The sequence below is a fragment of the Protopterus annectens genome, chromosome 13.part0 (assembly GCF_019279795.1).
Source record: "Protopterus annectens isolate FY-2018-M chromosome 13.part0, PAN1.0, whole genome shotgun sequence".
Classification (NCBI taxonomy): Eukaryota; Metazoa; Chordata; order Ceratodontiformes; family Protopteridae; genus Protopterus; species Protopterus annectens.
Window position 1 is genome coordinate 597,443,234 of NC_056747.1, and position 14,395 is coordinate 597,457,628.

Consider the following 14,395-nt stretch of genomic DNA (forward strand, 5'->3'; position numbering starts at 1 on the left):
CTGACATCACAGGCAGTTAACCTCTTGGGACTCAAACTGGCTGGTAAACAATGAAAATGAAGTTTGCAAAGTGTCTAAAGCAGCTCAAACTCTTCGAATAGTAGTGCAAAGTTCATCCCGAATAGAATGACCTGTAAGATTATTACCTAACTCATCTCCTTCCAAACTTGCCATTCCAAAGAATTAAATAAAACCAGCTCAACAAGAAAATCCAAAGGATGTAGAACATAAACCATAGACCAAAACATCCACAGCAAGGCAGCAGGCGACAAGAAGAGTAAAATTCAACAAGATATTTTAATAGATTAAGCGCTTTCATTCTAAGAACTTCATCAGAATGTTTAACATTTCCATACACATTTAAATAGTTCCAAATTAAAACAATCAGTTAGCACATTGGTGAATGGTTAGAATGCAAGCAGACAAACATCCTGGTATATTTGTATTAAATGTTTTCTGTAATGGTATTTACTATTTTAGGGTTGATTTTATTAAGGATGTTGTACATGAAGTAGTAAGTTTTTGCAAGTTCACTGTAAGTATTGATAGGCTGGTAGTGAGCTTAATTTTTTGTCTTAAATCATTGGCCAACTGAAGGAAAAGTAGAACTTTTTTATATAGTATAGCTCATGTAAGTAACTGTGGACCATTTTAGTAGTCACATCATAGACATATTGTGGTTTATGCACTTTCATCCAAAACTCTCCTTATATTTCACCCCAAGTTCCTCTTTATAAAAGTAGATATTCATTGATTACAGCAGTATGTATAGTATTGCTTAAGATGATTAACTTATTTCTCTCTCTCTCTCTCTCTGCCTCTTCCCATCTCTCTTGCTCTCTCTCTATCTTATGGCATTAGTAGTGCTGTATTTAAAGAACTTGAGATTACTACACATGTAAGGATTCATGCTGCATTACATACACACATACATATTTCAAGCATGAGCATTAATGCCCTTCTAGCCTGTTAATATACCAAACAGTTGTTCCCATTATAAGTATCCAGACTGTTCTTAAAAATATCTAAAGTAATACTTGCTTTAATGTAATTTGGTAGTCTGTTCCATGCATCAGCTGTTTTCTTAGAGAATCAATCAGTACACTTCTCATTCATCTAGAATCTTCTACATTGGTTATCTGATGATTCTGTATTACTTTTTGAATAACCTCAAATATTACCAGAGATAGTTGTCTCTAAATGCACTGTATACCTTAATATGATATCCTCTTAAATCTCTATATGAGACACTGTACAGGTTCAGATATTTCAGGCTTTCATGATAACTAGATGGCCTTGCTATATTTCTGCTGTACTCTTTCCATTTACTTGTGTCTGTTTTCTTAAAAAGTTTCCATTGTGTTATTCCGTTCTCAGGTTTGGGTATAATCTAACTAACAAACAATCACTTCATCATTTCTAATTCCCTAGACTTTTTTAATACAACCTATAGTTCTGCAGCCATCATTAAAGAATTGCTTGATATGATTAAAAAAACTCAAAACTGGATTCTATATACCCAGGTCCTTAAATTAATCTACAGTTTCAATCACTGTGTGCTGTATTAAGTAATCACCTTTCAATTTATGTCTTCCAAATCTTGTATGCTTAGTTTTTGATGTATTATCAGCATATTATTATCCTGTGCCCAAATAGTCAATTTAGTCAAGTTCTTTTGCAGACATGTCCTATCAGTAACAGATGTAATCAGTGTATCCAATTTCAAGTCATCTGCATACAGACTGTAGAACACCTGAGATCAAAAAGAAAGATACAGAAGATACAATCTGAACACGTATGGACCTAGGACAGAGCCCTATGGGACACCCTGACTGTAAAGAAGAATTTCACCTGTCTAATTACTGTATGATATTTGCCATGTCCTATTTGTTAGCTGTGCAGTTATCCATCTTATCAAGAGTACTTCAGTACCTAGTTATTTTAATTTATTCATCAGCATTTTGTTTATGACCCTGTCAAATGCTGAAGTAAAATCTATATTTATTTATTTAATATTTGTTGACCAGGAAACTCCGACTTGGACACAAACTATTGTCATCAGAGACCCAGGGAGAAATGCTCCAGATGCATGACTTTGGAATGTGGGAGGAAAACGGACTACCCAGAGGAAACCCACACAAATGCAAGGAGGACATGCAGACTCCACACAGAAGGCACCCCGGCTGAGAATCAAACTAGAGAACCTTTTGTTGTGAGGTGACAACATTAACTGCTACACCACTGTGCCTCCCAGTATATAAATTACATCACAGCACAATTTTTCATTCATTGCTTTATTGCACTTTATATTGACATAATGTGTTACTGGACATCTTAAATATTCCTTTTATAAGTGAGTCATGAGGAAAGCCCCACTTCCAGTATGGTAGAATATGCCATATGTTTTACATTTGAGGAATTTCTTCTATTTAGACAATGTAAGCTGTTTTTAGCCTTTCTTACTGCATTCTGTCACATAAGAAGATGCATATTTTACTTATATCCTATGTCATACTACAGTGATATTTTTCTCATTCTGCATATCCAAATTCTTTATCATAACACAACATAAGTAGTGATATTAAGGCAATTTATTTTAGCCATTCACTTTGCATGCTAGCTTTTATATGACTTAATAGCCTCTTGTATAGTGTATAAGAAATTGGATAATATAATTGCTGACATTTCTAATAATGTGCTGTAACCCTGCTGAATATTACTTATCTTTCATTTGCATACTCTTTTTATGTCAGGTAGCAGTTACTGCCCGGGAAGATGTACCTTTCTTTGGACCTCACTTACCAAACCCACCAGTGTTCAAAAAGGTAATAAAACTGAACTGTGAGATATTTGTGTACTTCTGACAAAACACTGTGTATCTGAGAATTTCCAGACCTAGGACTATTATATTGTTTGTGTGCCATGGTTAATACACACAGAAAGCAGTCAATTTTCATATGCTTATGTAATAAAACTTTACAAGTGCTGCAAGAATAATAAAGGAAAGGAAAAACAAAAAATCTTTATACCATTATTAATTTTGTGATTTGCAAATGTTTGACTGTAAGCTTCTGTTAGCTTAATGTGCTAATGGTTTTATCAACAAATCATAGTCAAGTTCTGGTGTGCACGAATGATCAATTTATTGTTTGCAGACATGCCCTGTCTGTAACATGTGATCAGTTTACCCATTTTCAAGTCATCTGACAACCATGCTTTCTTTATATGATATAGCATGTCTCAAAGTTCTTCTACATCTGTCTACATCTGTGTACCTATTTGCCTTCAGAGCTTGTATTTGTCTCTGGGGACTAGATATTATCATCAGAAAGTGATACCTTTTGATTTCTTCTAAACAAATGGCTATAAATTCTCTTCAAACTACATAAGACATTTGGTTCAAGTGCTGATACTCAACTAGCTATTAAAGGTTCAGGATGCTGATACAGCCAAGATTCAATTATTCTGGGCATCCTAGCTAGAGCTTTGAGAGTCTTCTGAAGTGCTTACCATATTGATATTTCTGCCTTCGTTGTTTACTTTTGTGCATTTTCTAACTTGCCTTGATTTTCTGACATTGATAATGTTGTAGAAATTGATGATTTACTTTTTTAATCTTCTTCCCTTTAGTAACTGAGCGATGTGAGATTAAGATCCTGCTTTGGGGTATTCCTAAACTCCAGAAACCACCCTAGTACAGTTCCATAACTACTGCTAGTGTTTATCAAGGTTTCAACTTTTAGATAGTTCACTTTACCAGCCCTTCAGATTTTGGATATTGTGAACTTGTTACAAATCTAAACACCATGGGCTATATCACTTACATTTCATGCCCTTAATTTATAAGCCATTGTTAGATATGAAAAGATAATTGTTAGCTTGTGAATATAGACTTCCATGCATTTACCATACCACTACTTGTAGTATCTGTTAATTTAGTATCTGCAGGGAAAATGGAGTAGTAGTCCATATAGATCATGTACATAACATTTTTGAAATGAAACAAACATCTGTTCCTGCTCTGCCCAAAGGTTTTCCATGTATTATGTTAGACAAATCTCCTATTGAAGATTACTTTTGTGGTACACATTACACATATCACAGCTTTACATGGCTTTATATATTTGTGCAGATATTCCTGGCCAGTATAAAAAACATTTTTCTCATTCTTTGCACTTTACCAAGACATGGTTTATGTACTCCCTAAAGTATATTTTCTTTTAGCTGGTTATATATAGTAACCTTCTTGTTTTGAAAATTTAGACACAACTTATTTTCATCCTAAAGGAAAAGTAAAGCTACATTTCCTTGGTGACTGATGAGTTTTACACTTCAAAGTCTGTCATTGTCACTTCTTTTCATAGCTGCATTTCTAAGATACTTTCAATACATCTCTGCTTTTTCTTCTGGCATTGGCAACTGTGGCATTGGACAAAGAATCTATTCATTCTCTTTCCAGTAACTTCTTTCTCTTTTATGAATATGTTCTGTTCAAAATATCTGCTGTATATACTTTTCTGTAATTTTTATTTATTTTATTTATTTGATGTTTGTTTACCGGGATAGTCTGACTGGGGGCATGCCCATTTTCACCAGAGGTCCAGGGGGAAAACCCCAACAGATACAAATGAGAACATAACAAAAGCTGCAGTATAAACTCATGCAGTAGTAGTATGTACAAAGGAACACAAATTATAAATAAAAAATAGTTGAGAATACATATTACTGGTAAAGCATTTACAAACAATTGATAATATAGCATTTGCTTAGAGTGATATAAATTTGGTTTTCATTGTCTAGGTAGATGTAAGCATTTATAATATATAATAAACCCTGTCTAAGGTACTAATGAGCTCAGGAACAAAGAGGAAATTAGGATGTGTGTAAGTGATTTAGACAGAGAATCTCAACAGAAAATATGGGATGAAGCTAGTGTTGAAGTTACGAGTGAGACAGGTTAGAATAGAGGTGTTTTTATACAGAAACTTTCTGAATATACTTTGCAGTACTTTATGGTCTGTTTCTACTTCAACTTCCAGAGCTTATCTGAAACCATCCAGTGTTATTATATGATTTGTTGTGTAACTGCTTGGTTGGAGAATATTTATTTTGATTTATATTTTATTTTTTACCTCTGATTTTTACTGCAACTGCAAGCAATTGTGAGCAGAAGCTATTGGGAGTGAAGTAAAGGACATGTATCTTTTAGTGTTACTGGCACAACTGGTATGGAGGTCAAAATACCTACTTTATGAATTACTTCCCCTTGTACAAAGTTAGCTCAGTGTATGTAATATTTATTTGCATATTGTTTTTTGTGATTTCCTGGCACAATTTTCTCAAATTACTAATTGTCTTAATTTCTTTGAATTCAGTGGTTAATGATTTTGATAATTTTCTTTTTAAAATTCTTTATTTTAATTTTTTGTAGCTGAGAATGTGTGCATTAGATGAATATGCCATTAGTGATTTTATGAAGTGTAAGTATCTTGCCCAGTGTATTAAATGCTGTTTATATATATAAAGCTAACACCTACTAACATTAGAGATGTGTATTCTCCTTGCTAAAACCTGGAAGATTTGCTTTCTGTTATTAATAGTAGGCTTACTAAAAATAGTTGCACTTGTACAAGTGGCACAGTTTGGGAAACTGATGTTACATATATTAATGACTGGGATGATAAGATAATAGCAGGCGAAGTACAAATAGAACACATTTAGAAAAAGAAGTGGCCATTACCAGTGAAGATCACTCAAGCCTTATTAAACATGATATTTGGAGTAAAGATACAAGTGTTCGGCAACCTATGGATTCAAAGCATGTAGAAAAAAAAAGAAGAAAGCAAAATGGACGAAATGTTTACAACTAATAACTAAAAAGAAAAATAAATTGTGTAAAGTCTATAATATAACAAGTTTATATGTTAAAAAAGGCACTGCTTTATTATGTAACACACAGATTACAGAGAACAATAACATTGTTCAGTCACAAAACATTCATTCTACAGAAAATTACATTTTTCCAACATGGAAGGCAAAAAAAAGAGGCAAAGGACAGGCTGAAAGGAAGAAATCTAAATTGAACTTGGAGGAATTAAAGAATGTTACTGTAAGTAAAAAAGAGAAGGAAGACTAAAGTCGTCGGGTTCCTATTACGAGATCGCAAATGCAGTTTGTCAAATGTGTCTTGATCAAACCAAAAAGAGCAAAAAGGCAAAATAACGAAGCAGCTTTTCAGTGAATTCTTTCCCTGGGAAAGAATTCGCTTGGCCGCTTTCGTTACTTTGCCATTTCAGCACTGTAGTGCGATCTCAGAGATGGTATATTTAAGTAAGGGGTGGGGGGGCAAAGCCCCCCATTATGTAATGTTTTAAATTTATTTTTTTTTTTTTAATTTTGGAACACTGATTTTTTCCCTTGGAAAAAAAATCGCTGTTCTGAGGTTTCGACGTTGTAAGCTTTTGCTTACATGGGGTTGATTAATTAATATAATATAGACCTAAGTTGCCAACATAGCTCAGGCTATAGAAGTGCAAAGACAAGTAGATGAGAATAAGATTGAAAATTAAACAGTGAACAAGGCGAAAATAATAAGACTAATGGTGATATAGATCATATTTTTGTTACAACTGAAAAAGCAGACATTACTGAATTACAAGTGGGAGAGTCTTCATATCTGGTAAAAAAAGTATATTAGTAATTGGATATCCAGTTATTAGAAGAAAGATAAACATCGAATAGTGTTACGCTTGACATGAGCAAAAATTCAGGATGCAAGTAGAGCCTTAGAATGCCTTAACGTAAGTAAGTATGGAGCTGTTTTTATTCCTGCTGGTTAAAATGATTTCATCTTCAAAGATTCACTGACTATTAGTAGGAACCTTACAGCTTACTTAGATAACATTGCTTGTACAAGAGTTAGAGTATACTTTTGACAAATCACATGTAGAAAGTAAAGACAAGTCAGTGTGAATGAAAAGTCTTTTTGGGTAAAAGCCTACATTTTAAAAATTGGAGACATGTAGAACATCTAAGCCTAATTTTGGGCAAACATGTATTTAGACAGGATGGCTTCTTCAGACACGGGAAGAAATTTTTTGAAGCAGATATGTTGCAATATTTGGCTAACACAAGACAACACTTTTGCCAGGTCAGAAAAATAGTACTTTGCATCAAAATCTGATTTATCTGTGCTACGAGTTAATGCTAGGAACATAAATAATAAAACTTTTTATTGGAATATTTGCTATGTTCACATAAGACTGGTGTTATTTTTTGTGAAACATGGTTAAAGAACAATGACTGGAAACCAGTTATGTCAAGTTATAAATGTTTTTACTTTAACAGATGTTTTAACATAAAATCAGGTAATGGTGTTATGATATGGATTAAAGATTGTTTTGGGACCTGTGTTTATTACATGTTTGATGATAACACCAATACCATAGATTGTGCAACCATTACAATAAAGACCCTGGAGCATAATGCAATTTTTGAAGTATATAGACTTCCAAAGTCAAATGCTGATGACCTAGAGGAATTTATACATTTCTTGCATGAAACACAGGAGGAAAATTTGTAGTTGGGGACTTAAATTTACAAAAACAGACTACAATAATTTTGATTCTACAACATTCGTAAGGAAATAATTCACAACCTATATTCATGAGATAATTGCAAATTGTTAGCAAACTTGCCAGGGGAATGGAATATACTGGATATTATTTGTGTTCCTAAGGAGGTGATTGTTACTTCATGTCGTTTTACCACCTTTGTTATGCAGTGATCATCAAGGTTAATAACAGACTGTAATGGAAGTAAAGTAGTCACTGTGTAAAATGATTTGGAGTGATGCATTCATTTGAAAGACTGCAGAAAAAATATGGCACATTTTGAAAAACAAATTGTTTGAATGCAAAAAAATAAAAAAGGTTTATTGACAGCATATAGAAATACAATGTCAAGGGGATATGTTCCTATAAGAACAAGACAATTAAGATGACAGATAAAATATGTATGGCACAGTGGTGTAGTGGTAGCGTTGTCACCTCACAGCAAGAGGTTCTCTGGTTTGATTCTCAGCTGGGGTACCTTCTGTGTGGAGTCTGCATGTCCTCCCTGCATTCATGTGGGTTTCCCTCAGGGTGCTCCAGTTTCATCCCACATTACAAAGACATGCATCTGAAGCATTTCTTCCCAGCCCTTTGCTGAAAATTGGCTTTGTTCCAAGTGAGACTTTCCCGGTTAACAAATGTTAAATAAAATAAAGAATGGAAAATAATTTTTACTATAACTTTGAAAACTGAAACAAACAAACTCAACAGACAAATTAAACAGAGTGTGAGACAAACAGAAAAAAATGAAAATGTACAGAAAGATACTGGATATAATTGGAAACCTGTTTATAGATATATAAGGTATGGTAGAAGTAAAAACATACAAATCAATAAACCATGTGTAGATTCTAAAATGTATTCAATCAACAGACAAATTAAACAGAGTGTGAGACAAACAGAAAAAAATGAAAATGTACAGAAATATCCTGGATATAATTGGAAACCTGTTTATAGATATATAAGGTATGGTAGAAGTAAAAACATACAAATCAATAAACCATGTGTAGATTCTAAAATGTATTCAGTAAGAGTAAGTGATATATATATTTACAAAATCTCATGTAAAACAGGTGGGCTTCACAAAGGTGGTGATAAATTGTGGTAGTGACATCCAGATAACATCAAATTCTGAAATTAAATTATATTGGAAAATATGCAAACTGGAGCCAAACAAAGCACATGCAGATTTCAGAAGTAACAATAATGGCCTGAGACATGTCTGCATGCATTTACAATGCCATTATGTCTGTTATTCACTAGGTCACTTAAGGATGGAGAAATGACTCAAGACTGAAGATGTATTTGTTAAACCCATCTTTAAGGGAAGGAAGAATAGGACAAACCCAAAATCATATAGACTCATAAGCTTGCTTTCTTGTTGCAGAAAAATAAAGGAGAAAGATATTTGTTGAGGTCTTTTATCCTGGGAAACATTTTGTAAGAGACATACTAATCTGAGTGTTACATTCAGTGACTAGCCTGTTAAAGATGAGGATACACCTTTGATATTCAACTGAGCAATGGAAAATTATTTCCTTACTGTAATAAGTACTATATGATCAAAAGATTATTATTGATGAAAGTGCCCAGACCTCTAACAACCAAATCAACTTCAAGAGGGGTTTCATTTATGTGTTAGTCAGGGACAACACATTTTTTGCATTATGCTTAAATCCATTGTCAGAACACCAGTTGCTGTCTCTATCTAGAATGTAAATGTCAGTAGAGGAATCAGTAATGGTGCCCACTTTGTGGTGATCTACAAATTCTGTTTGCCAAAAAACTTGGACACTTTTATTCATACCACAGAAGTAAATACAGTGTGCTTTGGGTGTCCATTAGTGAGTAATCTATTAGAAGAGATGGTAATGCCAACTTTCACAATCTTTGTATAATCAAAGGTCCAATTAGAAATGCATTGAGTAACACAGGAATTAATATTTAAGCTGGTAAGTTTATCAACAATACTTGCATGAGGAGTCATATGGAATGCTTTAACAGTGTTGAGATAAATGGTATAGGTAGAATAACCCTGATCAATAACATCATTTACACTCTCAACGAAATTAACTAAATTAAGCCAGCAAAACCTGCTATCACAAAACCATACTAACTAGTATGAGTGTGAGATTGAGTATTTGTATGTTGCCATTTTCACTATTAATCAGTTTGGCTAAGATCTGGTGGAGTGCTCTGTGATTATATAGATGATAATAGTGGGACTAAAGGGGTGGAAATATCCAGGGCCACTCACAACACCACAGCCACTGTTCCTTGTTGTTCAAGTGCATATCCTGGCCAAGATCAAAAGCTTAAGGAGAGGTTCAGCAATGATGGACTTTATCCTAACAATAAGGTCCCCTGGCATATTGTCCGACTTTTGGATGTGTTAGTTTTAATGGCAGGAGCAGTGATAAAAGACTCAAGGAAGAGGACATTAAAGTGTGATCTAAAGTTATCTGGCAGGATATTTGCTTCAGAAGTAGAATAGGTAATAGTGTTCACTTTGAGTTTGGTACAGGATTAGTACTACTTCTATACTACCGATATAATTGAAATAAAGCCGTGGGATTATCCTTCAAAGAGTTAGCTACATTAATTTTATATTCAGTGTTACTTTTTGTAATGATAAGTTTAATATCCCAGCAGACCTGATTACATTCCTCCTTCTCTCTGATGGTGGAAACTTTTTTTTTTTAAAACCATATAATTTTTTTCTCCTTTTATAAAGTTTGTTTAAGAGTTCTACTACATGACTTTATCCTTATGTATCCTACCAAACATATGCCCAATAGATTTTGACTTATGCATACACTGATTAAGACAGTTGCAGAAGCATAACTAAATTTGATGACTTCAGAGATTGGTCAACATGGAACAAAACCCTTTTGAAATTCTTAGAATAAAACCCAGGTAAAACAAGGGAAATATACAAACAAATCCAGTTATCTCAGCAGAACTCCAGCAAGTTTAGTATACTACAGCTTGGCACTACAAAACTAAGAGCAAACAGCAGCCAATTCACGCATGGGCCTAAAATCTGCAACACTCAACTTCAAGTCACTCATCTACTTTATAGTTTCAACGTAGATGAACCAGGGACATATAACAAAAACAAACAAGTCCAGTTAGCTCAGAAAGTCCAAACTCAGGTAAAGCAACACAGTATACAACCAAAATACATTTAGTGCAGGAGGACTCCCATAAACTCAGTACACCGCAGTTCAACACAGGCATGCCCTATGCATGCATTATGTAATATTTAAAGAAGTATGCTGCTTTAGACTTCAGTGTTGTATAATAACCATTTGCATTGTGGATGGAGTGACTGTTGTGAACATGGAAGCATTCCTTGGTTTGTATGCAATGCTATTAATTTTGGCTGGCCTTTATTACTTGTACATACTTCTGCTGACATCCAGTCTTAGGCTCTTTAAAACTAGCCATATCTCATCAAAGTGTGATTTCAAGAAACAGGAGGATACGTATTTCTGCCTTGAGAACTAAGAGCAATACAGCTAGGGTGAGCCATAATTGGAAATGTAATACAGAGTTGTATATTATGATTAAATCCCTTTACTACTAACCATTTGTGTTGACTTCACGTCCTCAAACTGAAATGTATGAGGTTATTTCCCTTTCTATGAAGGACTTTTTTTGTATCTCAACTTCACATTTTATTTATTTTATTTTGTTTACAGTTCGTTTTCCACGATAGTTGTCAATGGAGTCCTGAGGAGAAAAGCTCCAACAAGGTTAAACAAATGAATAAAGTAATGACAACAAACCAACAAAATGTTACAAAGTATAACAAAAAAATTTGTAGTATACATAGTAGTAAAATACATCCTAACAACATATATAAAAATGCTTCTACATGGAAAGCGTAGTATGTATATGTATATATATATATATATATATATATATATATATATATATATATATATATATATATTTACATCCTCTACAATAGTGATTTCTCAAGTAGATTTATAAAAGAAATAAGAACTAAAGAAGGAGGGTAGTACAGGACAAATAGGAGAAGTGTGGGTGCAGGTATAATTAGAAGGAAGTGAGGAGCAACGGTGTAGGAGGAGATTGTGTAGAAAACTAGACAGTGAGGATCCAAGTTATGAGAATTAGACAAGAGAGGTAGGTAGGGTGTGTACAAGTAGCAGAGAGGGGTCTGAGTTATGAGAATTAGACAAGAGAGGTAGGTAGGGTGTGTACAAGTAGCAGAGAGGGGTCTGAGTTATGAGAATTAGACAAGAGAGGTAGGTAGGGTGTGTACAAGTAGCAGAGAGGGGTCTGAGTTTTGAGAATTAGAGAAGAGAGGTAGGTAGGGTGTGTACAAGTAGCAGAGAGGGGTCTGAGTTATGAGAATTAGACAAGAGAGGTAGGTAGGGTGTATACAAGTAGCAGAGAGGGGTCTGAGTTATGAGAATTAGACAAGAGAGGTAGGTAGGTAGGGTGTGTACAAGTATCAGAGAGGGGTCTGAGTTATGAGAATTAGACAAGAGAGGTAGGTAGGGTGTGTACAAGTAGCAGAGAGGGGTCTGAGTTATGAGAATTAGACAAGAGAAGTAGGCAGGGTGTGTACAAGTAGCAGAGAGGGGGCTGAGTTATGAGAATTAGACAAGAGAAGTAGGCAGGGTGTGTACAAGTAGCAGAGAGGGGTCTGAGTTATGAGAATCAGACAAGCAAGGTAGGTAGGGTGTGTACAAGTAGCAGAGAGGGGTCTGAGTTATGAGAATTAGACAAGAGAGGTAGGTAGGGTGTGTACAAGTAGCAGAGAAGGGTCTGAGTTATGAGAAATAGACAAGAGAGGTAGGTAGGGTGTGTACAAGTAGCAGAGAGGGGTCTGAGTTATGAGAATTAGACAAGAGAGGTAGGTAGGGCGTGTACAAGTAGCAGAGAGGGGTCTGAGTTATGAGAATTAGACAAGAGAGGTAGGTAGGGTGTGTACAAGTAGCAGAGAGGGGTCTGAGTTATGAGAATTAGACAAGAAAGGTAGGTAGGGTGTGTACAAGTAGCAGAGAGGGGTCTGAGTTATGAGAATTAGAGAAGAGAGGTAGGTAGGGTGTGTACAAGTAGCAGAGAGGGGTTTAAGTTATGAGAATTAGACAAGAGAGGTAGGTAGAGTGTGTACAAGTAGCAGAGAGGGGTCTGAGTTTTGAGAATTAAAGAAGAGAGGTAGGTAGGGTGTGTACAAGTAGCAGAGATGGGTCCGAGTTATGAGAATTAGAGAAGAGAGGTAGGTAGGGTGTGTACAAGTAGCAGAGAGGGGTCTGAGTTATGAGAATTAGAGAAGAGAGGTAGGTAGGGTGTGTACAAGTAGCAGAGAGGGTCTGAGTTATGAAAATTAGAGAAGAGAGGTAGGTAGGGTGTGTACAAGTAGCAGAGAGGGGTCTGAGTTATGAGAATTAGACAAGAGAGGTAGGTAGGGTATGTACAGGTAGCAGAGAGGGGTCTGAGTTATGAGAATTAGAGAAGAGAGGTAGGGTGTGTACAAGTAACAGAGAGGGGTCTGAGTAATGAGAATTAGACAAGAGAGGTAGGTAGGGTGTGTACAAGTAGCAGAGAGGGGTTTGAGATATGAGAATTAGAGAAGAGAGGTAGGTAGGGTGTGTACAAGTAACAGAGAGGGGTCTGAGTAATGAGAATTAGACAAGAGAGGTAGGTAGGGTGTGTACAGGTAGCAGAAAGGGGTCTGAGTTATGAGAATTAGAGAAGAGAGGTAGGTAGGGTGTGTACAAGTAACAGAGAGGGGTCCGAGTTATGAGAATTGGAGAAGAGAGGTAGGTAGGGTGTGAACAAGTAGCAGAGAGGGGTCTGAGTTATGAGAATTAGAGAAGAGAGGTAGGTAGGGTGTGTGCAAGTAGCAGAGAGGGGTCTGAGATATGAGAATTAGACAAGTGAGGTAGGTAAGGTGTGTACAAGTAGCAGAGAGGGTCTGAGTTATGAGAATTAGACAACAGAGGTAGGTAGGGTGTGTACAAGTAGCAGAGAGGGGTCTGAGTTTTGAGAATTAGACAAGAGAGGTAGGTAGGGTGTGTACAAGTAGCAGAGAGGGGTCTGAGTTTTGAGAATTAGACAAGAGAGGTAGGTAGGGTGTGTACAAGTAGCAGAGAGGGGTCTGAGTTATGGGAATTAGAGAAGAGAGGTAGGTAGGGTGTGTACAAGTAGCAGAGAGGGGTCTGAGTTATGAGAATTAGAAAAGAGAGGTAGGTTGGGTGTGTACAAGTAGCAGAGAGGGGTCTGAGTTATGAGAATTAGAGAAGAGAGGTAGGTAGGGTGTGTACAAGTAGCAGAGAGTGGTCTGAGTTATGAGAATTAGAGAAGATAGGTAGGTGGGGTGTGTACAAGTAGCAGAGAGGGGTCTGAGTTATGAGAATTAGAGAAGAGAGGTAGGTAGGGTGTGTACAGGTAGCAGAGAGGGTTTGAGGTATGAGAATTAGAGAAGAGAGGTAGGTAGGGTGTGTGCAAGTAGCAGAGAGGGGTTTGAGATATGAGAATTAGACAAGGTAAGTAGGTAGGGTGTGTACAAGTAGCAGAGAGGGGTCTGAGTTATGAGAATTAGACATGAGAGGTAGGTAGGGTGTGTACAAGTAGCAGAGGGGGGTCTGAGTAATGAGAATTAGACAAGAGAGGTAGGTAGGGTGTGTACAAGTATCAGAGAGGGGTCTGAGTAATCAGAATTAGACAAGAGAGGTAGGTAGGGTGTGTACAAGTAGCAGAAAGGGGTCTGAGTTATGAGAATTAGACAAGAGTGGTAGGTA

At 35.9% G+C, this 14,395-nt stretch overlaps 1 protein-coding gene across 8 annotated transcripts in view; it reads left to right on the forward strand.

Annotated features, from left to right (window-relative positions):
* Positions 1-14,395, forward strand: part of RAP1GAP2 (RAP1 GTPase activating protein 2) — a 2,340,619-nt gene that overhangs the window by 2,066,725 nt on the left and 259,499 nt on the right. For all 8 annotated transcript variants that reach the window (XM_044054262.1, XM_044054256.1, XM_044054258.1 and 5 more), the window contains one exon: positions 2,754-2,825. In XM_044054262.1, the coding sequence (XP_043910197.1) occupies positions 2,754-2,825 (72 nt within the window). The remainder of the gene's footprint in view (positions 1-2,753; positions 2,826-14,395) is intronic.